Below are 22,506 nucleotides of genomic sequence, written 5' to 3'. Positions count from 1 at the left end.
ACTACAAAATGGATCTGTTACCGCAGGCATCTATTGGATGCGACGGTTTATGAAAGGTGGCAGTCCTTTAACTAGACCATTTTGTGATGCAACCAGCGGCGGTGAGAGTTTACAGACCTCCTAAAAAAGGAGGAGGTAGAATGCATGGGGCCACCGTGCTTGCTTGCGGTCACAAAGTTTGGGCCTCCCCGCTGATGCCTGTGCATTAACTTCATGCTGGAGGCGTGACAATTCATCGTTATTTTTTCATTGCAGAGGAAAAATAAGCAAAAATAAAACCATATATGGATTCATCTTTTTTTTTTTTTTTTTTTTTTTATCTTTACGAATAATAATAAAGAAGTGAGCATGGCCGGATATTGACGTTTTTGTTTTTCATAGGTGTAACTGGCATTCTGTGTTTTCATTTTTGTTATTTTCAAGTCGAGAAATTTTTTTATGTTTTCTGTGTTTCTCTCTTGTATGACTAGATAATATTTCCCACGTTTAATTAATTGTTGTTATACACTGACTTTTAGTGCTGTGGCCAAACATATAGCTGTCACTTAGATCTCTGAATCTGATTCTCTGTAGCGATGGTCCATACCACTGAAAAGCAAGACCCCGTGCTTACTAAGGCAGTCTTATAGACGCCAGCTGTTTACTTTCAGTAGTAACCAAAATCGTAAAAATGTATCTTAAAAGTTTGATTTATTGTATGCCACTGATTTATTTTTACAACAGAAATCTTATACCTGTCATTTTTAAATGCTATTTAATGCATTTGATGGGAGAGAAGTCATATTCTGTATTAATTCCGACCGTAGTTTTCAAACTGTCAGTTTTTGAACTGTTGAGACAACAACGAATAAGAAATACGTTGCGTAGGGGTATATCAATAGAAACAGTCTCTTACTGTTGAGATTCTTGTCGTTTTCCACATGGCTGCAGCTTCCAGCCAAAACAATTGGCGGCTGAGACGTCGTAAGTCATCCTGTGCTGTAACGAATTCCGCCGAGTTTTAATGTGAGTTTGATTATGCACTGCGTTCTGTGCATTGCTGGAACCATATGTGCAGGATCTACAACGCAGACATGTGAATACGAAAATAATACACATGCTCATAAACATGTTGTGCAGCGTATTCTGTGTCAGCGCGGAATGTTGATTGCATATTTATCAAATTATTGCTTTGTGGAATAGGGTCAGCTGTCCTGTGATGTTTTATTAGCTTATGAAATAAAGTTGCTCGACGTTAACATTATCAGGTGATCTATTGCATTCGGCCTGTGTAATCAAATTATTAATAATTGCATTTTCATTATGTATTTGTTATACAGGATTATAGTTGTTACGATTCAGTCACATAAAACAGGGAACGGAGAGTAAAATAAGATATATTCCAAGTCTATTTTCCGTGTCTGATAGATCTACACACACACACACACACACACACACACACACACACGGATGATGACACCCCACACATTTTTATTGGCGGAGGAGCCCTGCGCATTCTAACTCGGCCCGGTGCTTGAGGCAGTCCCAAAATGCATTATGATGCTCAGGACGTTTGCTTTCGCAATGGGCATTACCGCTTTTACGACTAGCTGAATGGCGGGATAACACGCGGGACATATTTCCTACATCAAATTTTGGCCTTAACGTCAGTAGCGGATTAGATTAGCGTGTCACTGGTTTAAAGGAGCCCTGAAATATAACACTCGCTTCGAATGGCATTCAATGGAGCTCTCCTGACTTCATCTCGCTCCCCTAACCGTGTGGGATGATCAGTTTTCCTGTGCTGGATTCCCTCCTTATGTTGGTAATAGTTTCCTGAAGACGAGGTCATTGGGGCTGGCGCTCCCATCCTTAACTAATTCAGACCCGGAGAAGACACAGAATGGACGGGGAGGGGAAAAAGGTGTGATGAACCTGCCTGTTAAGGGATGGGTGCTTGAACGTGGGGAAAACGAGCAGCAGGAAAGAGTTCCAAACTTGTCGTTGGGATCCAAAAGCACAGCATGTCTGTTTGTGGATGTATATGTTTTTATTTTATTTTTTTTTCTACTTGTAAAATGAATGGGGATATTCATTCGTGCCATGAATGTGTCGGCAGCATTTGTTAAAATGCTTACTCATTTATCTGTATAGATGGCCAGCATCAATTGAAAAATGCCTTATGATAATTCACTTGGTAACGGTTAGAAGACTAAGTTTCTTTTTATACCAAACTCACGTCTCGTGCTGGGAAGCAATTAAGATTATGCTGGAATTTAGGACGTGGTCATATCATAGTCGTTGTCGTTTAGACTTTCCATCGACACTTACGGAAATTTTTACGTATTTGCTTTCGCAACCTCCATCATCCATCCAAACAGGAAGCCCGAGCCATTCCTCGGAGTAACACAGCTTCGTACTTACCTTGGCAAGCGATGGCCGACGGTGCAAATATCAAAAATGGAACGAGAGGGCCTAAGCCATATTTACCTTTTGTGAGAGGAAATTGGTTAGCCCTTTCCGAAACATTTGCTTTCCAAATACAATGTGTAGTCGGGAAAAGGGGAGCGAAGTATTTGACTCAAAGATTTCTCTGCATTTTGTATGAATGAAGGAGAATAATGAAGGACGCTTATTCGAATAGACAAATATCAATTAAGAGCTTCAGTCTACCGTTGTTTATTTTCGTAAAGGTTGTAATAAGAGATTTATCCACAAGAACAGAAATTGTAAACAGTGATAATGAATTAGAACATCAGTGATGAATGTGACAGTGATAAAATTTGTGATGGGAAATTTGATACTCAAAATCATGATCGTTAATCCGCACATTATTATCATAACAAATATGATTACTCCTCTGGTTATTTAACCTCGCTTGTGTGCATCTCCACAGAACTGCTTTTTACGAATAGATATTAGGCCTCTTCTTTGAACAGTTGAAATACTCACTGGTCAGAGTAACTTTATATCCAAAGTATATGAATGATGAGAATAACTATGATCAAATCAGGATCATTGCATCACCGCAAAGCAGAATAAAGGTTGTATTGGGTAAATATTTTGGACAGCTGTGAGTAATTTTAAGGGTCGTTATATTAATACCTCCTATCTGGAGGGTTTTATTTCTCATGGTTTAGGAGTTTATTAATTGCTGGGACTCCTCTGTGAGGTTTTCTTTCTCAAGGTTATGAGATTTATATTATCGACTCCTCTGTGAGGTTTTCTTTCTCAAGGTTATGAGATTTATATTATCGACTCCTCTGTGAGGTTTTCTTTCTCAAGGGGTATGACGATTTATTAGCGACCTCCTCTGTGAAGGTTTTCTTTTTACAAGGTTGTGTATATTATTGACTCCTCTGTGAGGGTTTCTTTCTTAAGAAAATTCTGTTAGAACCATATTTACAAAAAAATAATTTTATATTCTCTAAATACTGGGACGTACAGAATTGATTTTGCACATACCCTACTTCAATTGTCTTTTGATATGCTAGTCTCTTGAAGCATCAGCACCGCGATGTTTATTTGTACTTTTATTTTTAAATGAAGAGTTTAAAAATTCACATCAAACAGTATTTAGGTAGAACACTGCTAGCAATAGTTTATTGACCAAAACGCTTGTCCTACATTTCCTTATTATTTTTTTTTTTTTATTGTATGCCGTACCGCAGCACGTAATTTTCAAGTATGCAAATTTATGCGCACAGAACCGTATCAGAATATGTGAGAATGCTCTCCTGTTTTGAGCCTGGATTTCATTTTGTAGGAAATGCTGGCTGCAGTTTTAATGTTTTAGAGCGAAATACAAATATAAATCGTTGCACAGAGAGTTGGTAAGATAAGAATTTTATTTATTTTTATTTTCTGCGTAAGGACGCAAAAATCTACTAAAGGAAACTGAAATGCTGTTATGGGAAGTTAATTACACTGAATCTGGGAGGGAATTGGATAATCTTGATATGAAAATATGGGAACGGTTACCAAAAGTTGATGCAGTTAGCTATTTAATTTCCATTTTTTTTTTTTTTCCAAAAGTTGATGCAATTAACTAATTTCCTTTTTTTTACCAAAAGTTGATGCAGTTAGCTATTTGATTTCTTTATTTTTTCATTTCATGCAGAGTGTAACATAGTTAATTCCCCTTTCCTCTTCAAACTCTTTCTCATAAACCGGACACTGAAATGCATCGGCGTATTTATGAACGTGGCCAAAATAATGACAACAAAACCATGAATAGACCCCGCGAAAATTCCATTAAGAAGCGGAACCAAGCAGCAGCCATCTCAGACCAGTCGCGGGCCTTGAAAGAAACGCGTCAGCTAGATACCAACAGTCCCGATTTCTCTTGTCAATTCGCTCTCCTTTTACAATTCCTTATCCTTTTAGTCCTGCCGAGGATTTTTGCTTACCTTTTCTAATCCTTTGTTAAGTTACCGTTGACAAAAGTTGATGTGTTCTCAAGAGAGAGAGAGAGAGAGAGAGAGAGAGAGAGAGAGAGAGAGAGAGAGAGAGAGAGAGAGAGAGAGAGAGAGAGAAATGAACTCTGCATCAACGCGCAACCTTGCATTACATAGAATTCTTTTAAGAGTAAGTAATGTTCATTATGTCACCCCGGTCTTTTATGTCGTTTTCTATTTTTACTCGTAGTATTTTCTCTCCAGTTTTTCACCCTGCTCTTCCTATTCATCATGTGCCTTTCTTTTTATTTATTCGGAGTGTCGATCGTCCTCATTAAAATGGTGTAAATGATGAAACGTTCTGAGGACTCGACTAATATTATATTCAGCTTTGCGTCCTCCTGTGACAATCTACATCAGTTATTCATTTATTTTTTTCGTAAAAAAATTTTTTCACTCAAGGTCAATGACATTCTCTCTCTCTCTCTCTCTCTCTCTCTCTCTTCTCTCTCTCTCTCTCTCTCTCTTTCGTTTTGCCCTTCCACTACCTCAAACGGTTGACTCCAAATAGTGATATTCACAATTTTCCTTTATTTCTTATTACACCTCTAGAGAAGTTTAGCAAATTTACTGCCAGTATGTAGAATCAATAGTCGCGTTGAATTATGCAAATTGTCGGTAACTGTCGACAGGCTTCGAAAAGAAGCACCGAGGAGAATACAAAAGTTTCCCGTCGGAGGTCTACCTCTTTTCATTCTTTTCTCAGTAAATAACAACAGGAGATGCCCCCAGGTTTTGGCATAAATCATTTGGATGCTTATTAGGTAGCCAGTCAGATTATTATTGGGAGATCCTTTAACAATCGTCGTACATTTTCTCGTCCCTTTTCCCGAGTTTCTTAAACTTAAAAGTAGGTCAATGCTGACGTTTCTAGTCCGCTCCTCTTATCATTTTAATCGGATATCATCTTGCCTGTTGATAGGTTCTGCGTCCTTGAACTCTTAAATTACAGGTAATCTTCTTTTTTCTCTTCCGCTAACAGCGGCTCGCTGGATAGTCCAAACTTCACAGCATTGGATATTCATGAGGCAGAACTGGCATCAGTATGCATTGTAACTAAGTACCGGCTGGTAATAGAGATGATGTTTATTCAAATCAGCAATACAAAAAGTTTCTGCAAGCAAATGATATTTGGTGCGCCGATACTCATCTCCGATTTCAAGATTTACCAGCTTATGATGCCAAACTGGATATCAGGATAATTTACGTTTAAAGTTTGAAGTTTCTCAAATTCATTAATTTTGTTATAATTACCCTTATGATCATAGAGTGAATGCTGGCTAAGTTAATAATTATATAACCCTGTACTTTGGTTTAATAGAAATTCAAATGAATTAAGAGTTGGTTTAATAGAAGTTCAATTTAATTAACATCTGGTTTAGAAGTTCAAATGAATTAAGATATGGTTTAGTAGTAGTTCAAATGAATTAAGATTTGGTTTAATAGAAGTTAAAATTAATTAAGAATTGGTTTAATAGAAGTTGAAATTAATTAAGATTTGGTTTAATAGAAGTTGAAATTAATTAAGACTTGTTTTAATAAAAGTTCAAATGAATTAAGATTTGGTTTAGTAGAAGTTCAAATGAGTTAAGATTTGATTTGATAGAAATTCAGATTAATCAAGATTTGGTTTAATAGAAGTTAAGATTAATTAAGATCTGGTTTAATAGAAGTTCAAACTAAATAAGATTCAATACTCACTGCAAGACACCTCCAAAAGTCACTAGGACGAAAAAAAATTATGTTATATGTAGATTAAAATAATATTGATTTTTAGACTCGAGAAGGCATATAACTTAGGTCCAATGTATGTTGTGCAATGGCTGAGGAAGGAAGGGTCCAAGCATTATCAAGATTAATAGTATAGTTGTGCAAACCAAACCTTAAGTTTGAATATTGTAAGTGAATACCAGGTGTTTTAATGATGGATATATGTACATCAGAGACCGACACTGGGTCCATATGTACATATTAATAATACTAATGGACATTATTTATGGTCGTATCGTGACTGAAAGATCACTGGAGCTTCTTCAGCCAGGTAATTAGATCTTAATGGCAGAATCTGGGAATGAATTTCGTAAAATAGTTGAAGTACAGCAACTTGGAAAAGCAGTTGGAGATTACGAAGGTCAACGAAATAGAAGGTCAGAAAGGTTCAAAGAGAACGGGTATCGAATAGAGATAGACCATCGCCATCTTGAATGTAAACAATTCAAGATGGCGTTGGATAGACACGATTAACAGCAAAAATAAGAAACCATTATTGAAATATTTAGGAATGAGAAAAGAAGGAACAGGCTGAATAGCAGGTTTCAGGAAGAGAGCAAACGATTTGTGGATAGAAAACCGTAGCGGTTAACAAAGCGGTTTTGTGATAAACCAATATATAAAAGTCTAAGAGAGCAGTTTTGACCTGAGGTGCTGAGGTGTGGGTGGACTTTGCGGAAAGAAGAGGAAAGAAAGTTAGGCAGGAACGGAAATGAGGCTACTGAGGAGGTGGGTGTTATAGGCATCTCCCGAAGGGAAAGAATTAGAAATGAGGAGATGGGAAAGCCGGTGGCGGGCCAACTTGAAGGAACAATATTTCAGTGTCTTTGGCGTGGCTCAGTAGTCAGGATGGCAGCTGACCCAATCAAAATGGTGCGGAAGGAACAGGACAGAGGTAGGAGTTGAAATTGAAAACAGCGGATTATTGTTGTTGTTTAAGATTAAGCTGGCTTAATGCCAGCACGGGCTCTTGCTCAAGAGCAGCCCGTAGGAGCGGATTAGGTGGAAGGATGGGATGTGATGGAGCGTAGACGGGAAAGGGGCACGCAATGAGACACAGTCCTTTGAAGATGCCGCATTAGGGAGGCCGACAGCTAATTGTTAGGGAGTATAGGCAGAGAGGAAACTTTGGTTCGTTTCGGGGATTCCCCGTAATCTCGTCATTAAACTTCTCCTTTCATATCCAACCTAAAGGTCCACATTTAGCTAAGTATGAGTTGCCTAAAACTGTCTATTTCGTCTTATCTATTTATATGGTGGTTAAATTGTTTATTTATTTTTTTCTTTTGAGGGGGGAGTTTACTTTTCGTCTGCATAAATTGGATATATCAACCCTGAACTGGACAGAGAAGCATTTGAGGTGGTTAAATTGTTTATTTATTTTTTTCTTTTGAGGGGGGAGTTTACTTTTCGTCCGCATAAATTGGATATATCAACCCTGAACTGGACCAGAAGCTTTTGGTGCTATTTATATATTGTAACTTTCATCTCATCATTAAATCAAATGCCATTTCTCTCTCTCTCTCTCTCTCTCTCTCTCTCTCTCTCTCTCGCTCTCTCTCTCTCTCTCTCTCTCTCTCTCTCTCTCTCTCTCTCTCTCCCCTCTTGTGCCGCCATGGTTAGGATGCTTCACCGACGCTACACTGCGCTCAGGGGATCTCTTTATGAGCCGGGCGAGGCCTGGGAACGTTGGTGTTGAGTGAAACAAAATGGAGTCGGCAAAAAAGAATATATAATAATAATAATAATAATATATATTAGTAAAAAATAAAAAGATACGAGAACGATGCCGTAAATTCTCAGAAATGAAGATTTAGAAGAGGGAAAATATTTGCAAATAAAATTAATAATAATATATTAGTAAAAGGAATAAAAATGTACGAGAACGATGCCGTAAATTCTTAGAAATGAAGAGTTACAAGAAGGAAAGTATTTGCAAAAAAAAAAATAATAATAATAATAAGTTAGTGAAAAATAAAAAGATACGAGAACGATGCCGTAAATTCTCAGGAATGAAGAGTTAAAAGAGGGAAAATATTTGCCGAAAAAATAATAAATTAGTAAAAAATAAAAATATACGAGAACTATGCCGCAAATTCTCAGAAATGAACAATTAGGAGAAGGAGAATGTTTGCAAATCATAACCGCAAATGACTTGAGAGAATAGCGATCATGTTTTAGTGTGCTGCTTCTAACTTAAAAAAAAAAATGGCCGAGCGAGTTTATAACTTTTATTATTGCTTCCCTTCAAACTTGAAATTGCGGTTATAGTGACTCGAGAATTTGGGATTTATGGAAGAAAGAAAAGTCGATTCCATATCAAAAAGGCGTTCAGAAGAAAAGAATTGATAAAGCGGTGCTTCGGCTCCACAAAAGGAACCTAAGAGAGACACCCAGGTGGACGATTATTATATTTCATCTATTAACAAAGCGGAAATGGCTCTTTGACTTAGCAACAAAAGGCGGCAGGCAGCGACAACAATCGAGTTTTGAAAGTGAACGGAGGAGATCCCGACCTGAGCTGGATTTTATTCTTCGAGGTCTCCTGAGTCAGTTGACCTCAAAGCCCCCCGTCGATCGAGGATCAAGGTATTGGATAGGGGGGCGGGGATGAGGCGCTTGTTTAAGGGGGAAGGGGTGGTGTTGTCGGTGAAGGGAACGATGTTGGAACAGGAAACGGAGCTGGATGTTGGATGAAGGGGGGTGAGGGGGGGGTTGGGTTGGGGGTTAGGCGGGGGAAGGAAACGAAGGTGGTTGTTGAAGCTGAGAACCTGTGGCCTCAATTACCGATTCGCGGAAAGCACTTGTTATTGATCAATGTGAAATCAGCAGATTGATGTATGAAATATACAACGAGAAGGGCTTAGCCGTTGAAGCTGTGTTGGCATTAACAAGGGAATTATTATTCGCTGTGTTTGGCCATTTGCTCTACCCCCCACCCTCGCGAATCCTTGCTTTAATTTATTTTTCTTTCTCCTTCTTTTAACTTTGGTGAATTATTGTTTATTGTTCATATTCTCCCCACAGTGGATCTATTTGCGTGCTGCAAGTCGCACCCCTCCCTTCTCTCCCTCTCCCCCTCTCCCTCCCTCCCCCTCCCACTTTCCTCATTCCTGAGTGCCTCGAAAATGTTGCCATTTACCAGTGCCAGTTTATTTGGTTGCTTCTTGCTTACAAAACTTCAATAGTGAATTGGGCTTCTGAAAACTTGCTCTTCTAAGGAAACAGTCTATATGGATGTGTGTTTGTTTGTATGTATATATATATTTATATATATATATATATATATATATATATATATATATTATATATATATATATATATATATATATATTATATATTATTGATATAAATGTGTATCTATATACATATACGTACACATTATACCCAAGTAAACAGACTAATAAATAGGTTAACATCCTTTTATGTCACTGTCCAAAATAAGATTGATCCGTTTACAGTTAAAAGACCAAAATGCTGCAATGACTTAAGAATATGAAACGATTTCACGATTCCAAGCCCGAGGGAGGGAGGGAGGGAGGGAGGGAGGAGGCGAAGAACGCCGAAGGTATTTGTCTTTGGAGTTTACAGTCCCAGCGCAGTAGTGTGAGAGGATGATAGAGGAGGTTTACTCGTGCGAGGAATGGAGCATTTTTTATCCTTTCCTTCTTAGGCGTCTCTCTAAGAGCCCAGGTATTCCAACACATTGTTTAAGGTTCGAATTCGGAACGTGTTCTTCCCCTGGATAAAGATTCTTTGCTTAGTACAACAGAGGAGGAACCTTTCGACGGAAATTAAGGGTGGACGGTGGTTTGAGGTGAGGTAATAATATCTTTGAAACAAACATCTCAAAATAAATAATATAGAGTTAAAAGCGTCTCTTGGAAGCCTGAGTTTTGCATTTTTAACGAATTTGTGGAAAGTAATTGATCTACAAAATAAAGTTCATTTTACTCAATAAGAAAAATGAAAATTATGAAAGCCATAGTGATAAGTCAATTAGAAGCGTGAATAAATAAACGCACACACAAATATATATTATAATATATATATATATATATATATATATATATATATTATATATATAATAATATATATATATTATATATTATATATATATATATATAATATATATACATATATAAATATATAGATGTATCATCCCTACCCCGTAAACAACAATGCATCTTGCTATGAGGGGGCATTATTAATAGGTAAAATTTATTTGTGTTATAGATGCCCATAAAACATACCATTATCTATGACGAGGGAGCTCTCCTGTTTTCACTTGGAATTCTGAGAAATAGTATTTATCATAGCTTACATCAAACGCGTTTTCTTTGTTTGAATAATGCCGAGGAAGTTTCCTGATAGATGACGCAGGCGGCAGTGAATTTCCTCTTTAGGTTATTCAAACTTAAGACACCGAAACGCTTCATGTCTGAACTTTGCTGTGAGAAAGAAATCATTTGAAAGTCTCCATAGTGGGAAGAGAAACGCAGTGTTTGCGGAAAGGCGCCGCGCTCGCGCCCAACATGGAGTCTTGCGCCGCCCGTCAGCCAAGCCATTCAGATATTGATAAATGTTGTCCGGGCGAATTGAGAGAGAGAGAGCCGTTGATCCGCCTGCAAGATGCTAATTGGTTGTTCTAACATGAAGCGGTTATCGGTTATGACCTTAGTTGCCGCGTGTCTGAATGTTTAAAGTAAGAATGTTGTATATATGATGTCATTCTGTTGCTTTTCTTGTTTTTGAGAATGTTTCTTTACGAAACCTCTTCAGATTTCTGAGTCAGTTATTGGGCAGTATGGGAGAAATTGCATTGTTATTTTTAAAACAGCTTTTTGCAAACCAATAAGCACTTGAAATCGCCGAGATTCCAAGATTAAACAGACAAAAGTTTGGTTCATCTACGCGTTGCTTAACCTGGCATGCAATATATCAGTGTCTTTTCCATATCAGTTAGAATGTAATCTTTTGACAAAATAAAGAGTCTTTCACTGTTCTTAGATCCACCACTGCTTGTAAACTCCTCCTTAAGTGACCTACGTATCATTCCCAGCTGAATGGGGTGATGCAATCCCAGCCCATTACGCTTTCCTGTCATTTCCAGTAACTTGCTCTTATCCCAGAGATTGTGAACTGGCTGCAGGCCACGAACGACAGTGGTTCTCAACCAAGGGATAATTTCAGAGGTGTGTGGAAGGCCACTGTGGGTTTTGTCTCCACCAGCTTGTGTGTTTGCGTTAGTATTTTGTTGCATATAAAATGAATGCACCTTTTGAGGCAGGCAGTTTCAGAAAAGGGGGGGGGGGGGCGGGGGGGGGGGGGGGGGGGGGGATGAATGACATTCTGACATTGTGGTGAAATGGTACATGAGCCAAAAAACGTTGAGAACAACTGGACTAAAGCATCAAAATCAGTCTCGAGCTATTTTCTTTTTAATTGGGGTTTTTAAAATTATTGGGAAAAAATGATTCGCATTGTCATGAAATAGGTTTCATAATATCAGGAGGTTGGCAAATCATCGTTGCAGGAATAGTACGCTGTTAACAGTGACAGTTAAACGTAACGAATCTCGTAACATCATTCCCACAGCATTTCATGATACATATTTCCATAAAATACATATTTCCATAAACACTTTGAATAATATTGTGTTTAGTGAAAATCCCGAGGGCTCCTCATTCTAAATAGGCCCCTGACGAAGGTTTATCCCCCGAACCTAACTCTTTCGTCTAAAAAGAATTTGTGATGTTTCAAGGGACTATATATACTGCAGAGGGAGACTTTTAATTTGTGTGATTTTAAAGGCGGGTTCCATATCCACAAAGGACACTAATAACTCTCCTGTTTTTTGATGGATTACGCTCGTATTCGAATGCAGGGATGCATGAGGTTTAGAAAGCGGCCCACACGCGGATGGCAGCCCACCGGAACCCATCTCGATGGGATTTGAGCAAGTCTTCACTATAGAATGATGACAGGAAGTCTCTCTCTCTCTCTCTCTCTCTCTCTCTGGAACTTCAGATATATCTATATATCTATGTATATTTCATTCATCCTCCAAAGTGACTTATTTTATCAGCGATTTGCGATCACAAAAACTTGTTTGTAATCAATAAATTTTTTTTTCTGCTGTGACGACTTGCCAGTATAATTAAAGTTCCTTTCGTCTCGCTTGTAGCTATCGCCATTAGTCGTCGGTACGCTGAAAATTAAAGGACTCAACAGCAATCTGAGCAAATGCAAGGTAAATTGGGATTGGCAGTTAAAAAAAAAAAAAAATTAACCGAGTTTTTTTATACAGCGTATAATGATGTATGACTCAGCCACGGCCTATAAAATTTAGCTGCGGCCCGCGGGTGGCCTCTGTTGTTGTCATGTTTACCCATGCCAATCGCATGATCATGGTTAAAATTTAACCTTAAAAATAAAAATTACTAAGGCTAGACGGCTGGAATTTGGTATGTTTAATGATTGGAGCGGATGATCAGTATACCAATTTGCAGCCCTCTAGCCTCAGTAGTTTTTTAAGATTTGGGGGCGGACAGAAAAAGAACGGACGGGCAGACAAAATTCAATAGTTCTTTTACAGAAAGCTAAAAAAAGAAAGAAAATCCTTTCACTACTCTGCGGGAATTGAAAATCCAATTTCAGCTCACTATTGTTGTCGATTTGTAATTGTGCGTCGTAGCTCCGACAAAGATGTGATTGAATTACTCTTGAGATATTGCCTAGCGTCCGACTGTAGTGACTCACAGTCAACACGCAGCTGAATGCCGAGTTCTCAGAATTGCACTGGTTATTTATATGTATAATTGCGACCGTGAGTCATCGAATAATTCGAACATCTTTATATAAAGAATTTGACATTTCCGTGTAAAGTTATAAGGCTTTTCATTTTTTCTTCCACATCACAAAGAGAAACGTTACTAGTCCTTCGTAACTGCCTTTGTGTGTATGTGCATATATATATATTAATATATATATATATATATATATATATATATATATATATATATATTGTGATAGCCACAATTCCCTCTCAAATTCTCGAATTCTTCGCGCTTTTTTGAATTAGCTTGTCACTACAAAGTCTTAAGATACAAGTGCAAGATATGTGAAGAAATTGTGATGTCCGGTAGCGGGAAATCAAATACGTATATCGTTATCTCAAATCTTATTATATTATTGATGCAAAAAGACTGTTTCGGACTGTTGACAGATATCTGATGATTAAAAAGTAACCTTAACGGATTAGGTTTCACTAAGTAAAACTTTAGTTATCTTCTTCGCAAATTGTACATTGTAGATTTGAGTAAAGTATTCATGATTTTACTGTTAGTTGTAGACTGAAATAGTGTGTTATTATTTCGCATAAGGTTTTCAAAGCTTTGGAGTCCGTGTCATGTCAAAAGGTAGCTGTGCGTCAGCATGTCAGTCAAAAGCCGATTTTGATGTCGAAACAGCCCGTTTCTTAACCGACCCTTTTGAAAGAACGCCCTTTTTATGACATCAATCCGGTGGTCTTATCTGTAATAAAATTTCAGAGATTTTTTTTATTTAATTAGTTCACAGTGGTAGACGAAAATCCTTCATTGTAATTGAATATCTATAACAAAAAGAAATATTTTAAAGGATTCAAAGTCTTTTTTCCTATTTGCATTCCTTGCACTATGCATCAATAATCAATCTCCCGTCTTCAGGTTTTAAATTTTTTGAATGAATGAAAATGAAGCTCGGCCTTTTTTTTAGAGGAGATTGAAGAGGGTAGATTATTTAGGGAATTTATAGTTGGGAACGATTATGATAACTTCATCATTAGAATCATTTTAAGAATTTTATACTGAGTTGAGTACCTCAGTGAAACTGTACTTTCAGTGAACGGCCATTGTCAATGGGTCGCTCAAAATTAAGGTTTACTATTCTTGGGATTTGCAGTATTTCAGGTGCCTAGTACAGTATCATGTGTCTATTATTACTGGGTTCCTTGTGATCACCAAAAACTCTCGTGTAACGAAAAACAAAAGTCCTCTCCGTTGCAGTTTAAGAACCATTAGGCTTATAAAGAACAACCAGTTTTATTATTATGTGCTGTCCAGGAACTAAGAAATTTTCATCCTAAGCCACAGAAAACGAATGATGGTAAACAAATGCAGGTCGTGGTGTGGCTCTCGTTTCATTGGGAAAGATATCGACGAGGGCCACCCACGTGATTCTCGAATCTTGAGGGTAAACAAGGTCAGGTCGTGATATCTGATCTTGCAGCTGATGATTCTAGATTCCGTTACCAACTTCATGCGAGAGTTGTAGGTCAGTCGGCCGATGATGCGTAGACAGAGTAAACACCGGCCGTCTTCCCGATTTCCTGTTCCAGTGTCTTGATTTCCGATGTCCTCATGCCCCCTCCCCTCACTCCCAACGCTCCACTTTTTTTTTTTCTTTTTTACCTGTCTCCTCCCTCAGGGGAAAGGTCCCTCAAGGTCCCTCCTTAGCCAATTCTTCCCTCATGACCGGGGAAAGGGGAATGGGGAAGATATTTAGAGACAATAAGTGGACGAAGAATTTAAAGCTCCTCTTGAGACCCTCAACAGAGGAGCTGCCCAAATCCCTGTAGAGGGGTGGTGAGTGTACGAGTCAACAGACTAGAGAGCTTTGCTGGAGAGAGGGTGTAAGCGAGCGGAGAGGGAGAGAGAGAGAGAGCAGGTCAGCAGGCCTGCAGTCAGTCAGTCAGGCCTCGGCAGTGGTCTTGCCACCACCCTCTGTGAACTCTCTCGCTCTCGACTCTGCGCACGTTTTGCGAAAGGAAAGAACAAATTATATATATAAATATTTTTCTACTACTCACTCGAACAGTGTTTTGCTTGAAAATTCGACGCGAAAAAATGCTGTGGGTGTGTTGTTAAGAGACTTCACGGTCTCGCAAGCGTATAAGGAAGTGAAGTGCGGACTGTAATTGTCGCTATTATCGGATGCTAATTTCCCACCCTCTCGATACTGATTGCATTACAATTTTGGCGTTCAATACTTTGATAGTTTTCAAGAGCTTATTGGAGTTTGCGGCGCCGTTATCGGAGTGCACGCTATTGGGAATTGCAACATTGTTACCTCAGTGCTTGTGTTTAAGAATATTCAGCATTCTTGTTCCATTGCGGAAGTTTCGTCGAAATTGGGAACGATTCTTACGTGGAAACCTCCTTAGAATCATAAACATAAAGTGAATGTGAACAGATTTTTAAAAATTTGCAAAGTTTGTGCTTTACACTGAAAAAAAAAAAATCATATTTTCCAAGTGATCTATTACCTGACTGTAAGTGCTATTGAAAAGACAACCAGAGTACCTGAATTCAAGTGATATAAAAATATTTGACGCCGATATCTGGATTCTCTCTCATGTTCTGATAAACTCGTGGAAAGAGTCTGGGAACAGGCAGATATCATAAATTGTTAGGAGTCCTATGCAATAATAGTGACTTGTCTGACAAGCCGCGCCATCTTGATATGTGTTTATGATGTAAATTGAGTGAATCCCCTTTTTTTGGTAAAGGAATGACGAAAGCTGTTTACATATCCTTACATCTGACGGAACTGGGGCCCCCTCCCCATCATGATGTCGGAAAATTGAGGAAATATCAAAATCATTGCTCAAAGGAGCGTGAAGCTCTGTAAGCTAATCATCTCAGGAGCATGATCGTGTGTAACACGTTTCTCGGGACTGTAGGACTCTCCAGTATTCGTCCATATTATAATACATCTCTCGTTTGGAGCCTTGAAACCCCGCCGACTTTGTTTCTTGCATATCCGAGAAGAGAAGGTCTTCTCTCAAATCAAGTACGGAAGCATGCCCAGCTTTGAATAGTCATTGAAACGTACCTACATCATATTTATAAAGTGCCTTGCACCGTGAGGCCAATATATATATATATTTATAGAGAGAGAGATATATAGATACACGTGTATACAGTTATTTATGGATATATATACAGATTTTGTATGCAAGGATTGCTGTCGCTCCTGCATAAAGAAAATTCCTTTTGAAATCTGTGATTAACAAAAGCTCCAAATTTGTTTTGAAATCAGTGTCTTGAATGCTGAACTATTTCCGCAGTAAAGCGTTGCCTGCAACACTCCTTACCCGCCACGAGTCCTGCTTCCCAATTCACCCCCCTTTTCTCTCTCTCTCTCTCTCTCTCTCTCTCTCTCTCTCTCTCTCTCTCTCTCTGTGTCTAACACTTGCCATCTGTCTTTCCCACTCTAGATCATTCCAGAAGCAACATTAAATGACAACGGAAATTGGTGTGAAAAACTCCGGCACGAGTGTTTGAACTGCTAACAAGAGATTTGTCTTTATTCAGGATAGTTGCATGATGATGAGGAATCCTTATCTAAAGTAATCTCTCCCCCCCCACCACTACCACCACCTCCACCACCACCACCACCACCACCACCACCTCCGCAAGAAATATATATTTATTCCTGAGAGTACTATATACTCGGATTCATTGAATGGCCCGTCTTTGAAGCCAATTATTCTTCCAGTATGCTTTAAAATCAAGCATTTAATCACTCGGGAAACACTGCAGTTACCAGATGCAGCGAATTCCATACCGTATTGAAAGGTAAAACAGAGAAGGTGAAAAATTAACTTTGGAACACAAGGAAACGTTTAACAACGACAATACTCATATTTAGAATCAGAATCTAGACAGCGCCGAAGCAAGGAATGTGCCATGGAATCTTGATTAAAGGGACTGATCAGTGAGAGAGCAGCAAGTAGCCTGAAAAAGTATAGAAAGGAAGTTGAAAAAAAAAGGAAAAAGATGAGTTGAGATATTGTGCAAGTGAGTGACCCAAGGACGCTGAGTGCTGAAGAATAGCTGGGAATACACAATACGAACGTGCTGGTGACAAGAAGGAACTATATATAATAGCCTGGTGTTATTGTAAGGCCGTTCTATTTTATATCGAGCCTCCAGCTGACAGTAGAAATGTCAACGACAGCCGGACATCCCTCTTCCCGAAATTAACGGAATTAATCTCTTCCCAATGTCACTTTCTCGTTGCAAACGAAAGGCCCCATTTATATTGCTGGTCTGAGGGAGAGAGAGAGAGAGAGAGAGAGAGAGAGAGAAACATGAATTCCCTGACAAAAGTAAATATTGTCTGTCCACCCGGTAAAGTGAGACACAGTTGGTTCGTCAAGAAAAAGTGTTGTTCGTCAAAATTTGTATCCTTCCTGAAATCCTCTTGGCAATTACTATTATAGTGCGCATCGCCATTGCTAACTCCCCCGTAATTTTACATACGTTATGATGAGCGTAAGTTAAATATTCGCTTGGCGCTTGAAATATTGATATGCACAGGTGGAAGTAATTCTGTTATGTTAATTATCTTAACAACCGCACCAGCAGCGCAGTCCGGTGAGCAAATGTGAAAGCTGCTGCCGGCTGAAGCACTTGGGTTTGAGGGCGAAGAGAGGTGAAGTAAAGGTAACAAAGGTAGTGTGTCAGGAATAAAGGCCGCGGTGAATGAAAATGAATTGATCAACGGTTGTGAGTGAAGAGGTGCCGCTAAATAACTTGAAAATATCAATTTCCTACGACAGCGCTGCCATCAAATGAATGTCAGTTAAGCTGAATAAAAGCGATAATGCGTAAATTACATTTTCATTTTTCCTTCCCCACGGGCCTTATGGCGGCGCTGATACACCAGCTGTTGGCCTCAGTATGCTTCGTTTACCTGACTTTCCAACATCAGTCGATCGTCAAAGCTCAGTTCTCGCCGCCCCTTTTCTCTTGTTTTATTGTCATGAGCTGAAAGAAAAAACTCGACGGACTGATGTGATTCATCTGAATTTCAAATAATGCTTCCCATTGCGTCGTTCCCCCCATGCATTTGGTGGCGGTGAAAAGGGGACTTGCTTGTGTTGCATCGCTTATTTGCTTGAAAGCAGTGTGGGTTTAGTTCGCATCGTTTGGGAACATTCTTTTGGGGCCTGATTTCTGCAGGAAATCTTTGTGCTGACATTTCTGTAAACGGACTTGATTCATTTGATTATTATTTTGCGCACATTTCTTTTTAACAGCTGTGAAGAACCACCTTTTAAGTTACAGATTCGTGAGAAGGCTACATGTCAGGAGGGGCTGGCATGCCCCCTGGGTCCCCTCTGTCCAAAAGGCGGATTGGGCCATGCCCTCCGCCGTTCATCATCAGTGGGGCCCCAGATATGAGCCGCTCGTTTGCCTCTGTCGATGCTCTTTGTAGTCCATCGACACTCGACTCTTTCCTCACTGGATCGTCTCCTTTAGCTCTCTCTCAGTCCAAGAGCTGGGGCGACCTCTTGGGGCCTCACAAGGATGGGAGACATCCAGGAGAGCAGGAGTGTTCCAGGTACTTTCTTGTGGGAAAATCTGTCAGTGGCACGAGCGATAGTGAATATAACAGTGATGGCTCTCTCAGTAGTTCCGCTAATGAAAAGGATACCCACAGACAGAGCAGTAGCAGTCTCATTGCCAAGTATTTCAGTATTCCGAGAAGTTTGTCGTTTCTTAACAAGGAAACGGAGGAAGGAGGCTCAAAGGAGAAGTGCAGTCCAGCAGTTGAGTCTGTGGAACTGGGCCTTTTGTCGGACCAGCCAAATGTCCATTTGGCAAGGGACGGCAATCTGTCTCATTATGGAACCATAGCAGGTCTAGTCCTGGGGCCCAAAGAGCCTCCAAATGGTCTGAAAGTTGACAGACAAGCTTCCAACTCTTTATGGAAGCCATTTTTAGACTCGTCGATGCGTCAGCGTTCCATACCTCTGATTATCCCTGAGGGCCTGACGTCCCCTAAACACTTCCTGAGGAAAGGTGGGAAGGAGAATTCTAGATGTAGCCTCAATATTCCCAATGGGGGCAAATCCTTCTTCTCAACGAGATGTAGACAGGACTCTAGGGGACAACTAGTAGGCCTGAGAAGTCGCCAGGGGTCAGCTCAAGGTCTGTCCCATTTGAGGGTTCCTGCCAATACAAAGGGCACTGATAGTAGGAAAGGATCCTTCTTGTCAGCTGTCAATACGTCGATTTTTGATAAGATCTCATTAGCTTCTTGGAAATCTTCTATGGTCGACGATAGCAAGTCCATCTCGAGATCTGGAGAAGTCAAAAATAAAATCATTCAAAACTTCAACACTGTAAGTATTAGGAATTTAAAATCACTATTGCATTTATTGTGCACCTGAACTCTCATCATCATCACCATCATTTATTATTATTATTATTTGTAAAAGGAGTGTGTTGATCCTTGTATATGTCAGGGGCATCACTATAATTTACTGTCTCCATTATTACATTCTTGTATACGCCAGCGTTTCCTAGCTAATGGTAAACTTTGTTGATTGTTTTCGAATAATGTTGCCCCTTCTTAACTCTATCAAAATGTATCTTAAAGTATCCCACACCTTGTGAGGAAACTGATTAAACTGGATATCGTGTTGTATTTGTGACTTGCATAAAAGCTTGGTGGCCATTAATATTTCATATCCAAGCCAGTTTTCATTCATATATTCATTTGATTTTAAGATGTAATACGTTTATGCCAAGTAAATCGCGAATGACTTCGTTCTGGTCTTTTAACTTGGTCTGGAAATTATTACGTTGATCCTTCCTGTTCAATTAAGTTTGAAGTTAATTGCTCAGATGAATTATTAGAATTGTTTGGTAGAGGTCTGAAACAATTGGAATGAGATTAAAGATAACGAAAGATTTAGTTTAGGAGAGATTTGAAGAAATTAAAGCTTTGGTTTTCGTAATATCGACGTTTCAGGTAGAGGCAATAAAGCCGATTGACCCTGCGCGTTAGCGACCACAGTTGTCAGTTGAAGGCCACTTAAGAGGTCTTGATTGATTTTTCGTCTAATACCCTTGGACTACAAGGAAACGAAATGTATAGTGAATCCTCATATAGATTTGCTAATACACGGGGCTCCCAGACCTGGCTTCACCCCTAATATACGTACATACTACGTACACGTTCATACTGAATATACAAAAGGTATTTGAGGTTTCCGACACGGAAGATCTTATTCACGCTTGCATTTATGGATAAGGGCTGGTGTGTTTTAACCTCTTGCAGCCATCGTTATCACACGCTACTGGTATTAAAGTTTGAAGCGCGTTCTCCATTATATTTTCCTCAGGAGAAAAGTGAACTCTGGTACACGTGTCGGAAGTCACTACGTGCGAGGGCATGAGGAGGGATTGATGAAGCCCAGAGTTTCTCTCTCTCTCTCTCTCTCTCTCTCTCTCTCTCTCTCTCTCTCTCTCTCTTTTCTATTTTGTTGTTCTGCTTCAGGAAAAGCGTCACATGGCGTTTTAATCTTCTCGCTTAACGAAATGGGATACACGTCCTGACAGCTACTTTTCCAAGACCCGAGATTTTAGTACCCGAGGAAGATGGATATTTTATTTTTATTGATTCATTATTTTTTTTTTAATGGGTTTACGTGTGTTCGCAGGAATGCGCCACGTTCATCTGCAGCCATTCAAAATGTGTGGGAATGCCGACATTTTTAAGCAGTATTAGTTTAGTTAGTTTCTTAAAACTAAAATGTGGAATTGGGCTATTGTATATTCTGCGTACAGGTGGAGTAGCATAGTATGGTTATCAAAGATTCTCTTGATAATGAACAGCATGGGAAGACATATATTAAATACCATAATTTTAATATGTTAACAGTATTACTGTTCAAGTTTCGTTGTATGCGTCCGTTCCATGAGAATTATTGATACTCTTTCTGCAGCGACTTGGAAGATTTGAGACAAAATATGCCTGTAAAACTTGCACATTATCAGGATATTTTTAAGGAAAAATATGAAAAATATAGCTTATTTGTTCTGTAACAGGTAATTTCTGCCCAGGGATAGCCATGGAACACGCAAAGGCAGACGCTTTTTACATCAGGAATGACGAGACCTTTTCCGAGAACTCTCTCTCTCTCTCTCTCTCTCTCTCTCTCTCTCTCTCTCTCTCTCTCTCAAGCGCGCGCGCGCCGTATTGGAATGAGGCAGATACCTTCCTCAGAGCGATGAATGTCTAAGGAGGAACTTGGCAGCGTTGTGATCATAGCCCTGTAGCATAATGATCGTCGTAGACGGCGAAACCTCATTGAAAATTCCAGTAATGCGATTATCAAGGCAGCGTCAGGATAGGATAAGGAAAGGGCGTGAAAAATGCCATATTGAGGACTGGTTGAAGACTCGCAAGGGGTGGGGCCTGTGATGAAAGACTCGGTAGCGTCTGTTTTCCAAGAGCGAACGAATAAAAAAAATGGGTGGATGTTTCACGTCACTGAAGAATAACATGAAGACTTGACGTTTCTGATGCCGGCTGAATAAAGAAAAGCGAACGAAGTATACCTACTTTTTGGAAAAGAAGTGTTTTGAGTTCTTGCAACGTATGTAAGACTTAAAAAGAATTAAAAAAAAAACGAGCGTAAAGGATTAGATGCATTTTCCATGGTCGCCTGGAAAGTATAGTGAAGTATCATAAGGAAAGCAAGACATAAATGGAAATATCGAGGAACTGATAGAGTTTTAAGTTGAAAAGGGGACGTTTAAAAATGTGGGAAATCATGCAAAGGGTATTTGTTATATTTTCCTTTGACGAAACCTTAGATAAATATCTGCCACTTTTGGTTAATTGTTTCAGACAAAACATTTGGTATATCCTCATTATGATTTTAGTAATTGAATGGTACGAATTAGCCAGTTATGGATGAGGTGCCTGGTGTGTTGTCAACGCGATGGGAAATTAATGTTAGGGGCGTAACGCTAATTGCCTACGAAAATGAGGCATTTTTTTTCTCATTACGCAACGTAATTTGCGATCGTGAAGTTTTTCGATGCCATAATCCTTCATTACTCGTTCACACTCGACTTACGCCCGGTTAGTCATCAAAATGCCCCGGATTTAGGTAGTTTTAGGGGAGAGTACATCGAACAACTAAAAAAAAACTACGCATATTGGAAAATCGACAGAAACTTTTAGCCGAATAGAATCACCAGTTCTTCATTTCGGTCACTTCCGTGAATCGGGCTTTTGAATTTGGGAGGGATAAAGTATAAAAAGCAGCTAAATGGTGGGGAGGGGGGAGGGGGGAGGGGGAGGGGTGGTGTTGGAGGGAAGCTGAGCACATCTGCATGTTTTGGTTGTTAGATCCCATCTGATGGATGGGATTTTAAACTTAATGGAATGGGCATGTCATATTTCTTTTCGAAAATGAACCTTCTGTATGCCAGCGTGTGTATGTCTTGAT

General features: G+C 39.3%; 1 protein-coding gene across 3 annotated transcripts in view; it reads left to right on the top strand.

The window, feature by feature from the left end:
- LOC135206936 (potassium voltage-gated channel subfamily H member 2-like) overlaps positions 1-22,506 on the top strand; it is a 1,544,997-nt gene that overhangs the window by 1,303,135 nt on the left and 219,356 nt on the right. For 2 of the 3 annotated variants that reach the window (XM_064238442.1, XM_064238443.1), the window contains exon 1: positions 16,683-19,383. The exons of the other annotated variant lie outside the window; for it this stretch is intronic. In XM_064238442.1, coding sequence (XP_064094512.1) covers positions 18,340-19,383 — 1,044 coding nt within the window. In that variant the 5' untranslated portion in view covers positions 16,683-18,339. Of the gene's footprint in view, positions 1-16,682; positions 19,384-22,506 lie in introns of those variants that run through there. 3 annotated transcript variants of the gene reach the window in all.

Source organism: Macrobrachium nipponense, chromosome 31 (genome assembly GCF_015104395.2).
Source record: "Macrobrachium nipponense isolate FS-2020 chromosome 31, ASM1510439v2, whole genome shotgun sequence".
Taxonomy (NCBI): domain Eukaryota; kingdom Metazoa; phylum Arthropoda; class Malacostraca; order Decapoda; family Palaemonidae; genus Macrobrachium; species Macrobrachium nipponense.
This window is presented reverse-complemented; position numbering and strand designations above follow the sequence as displayed.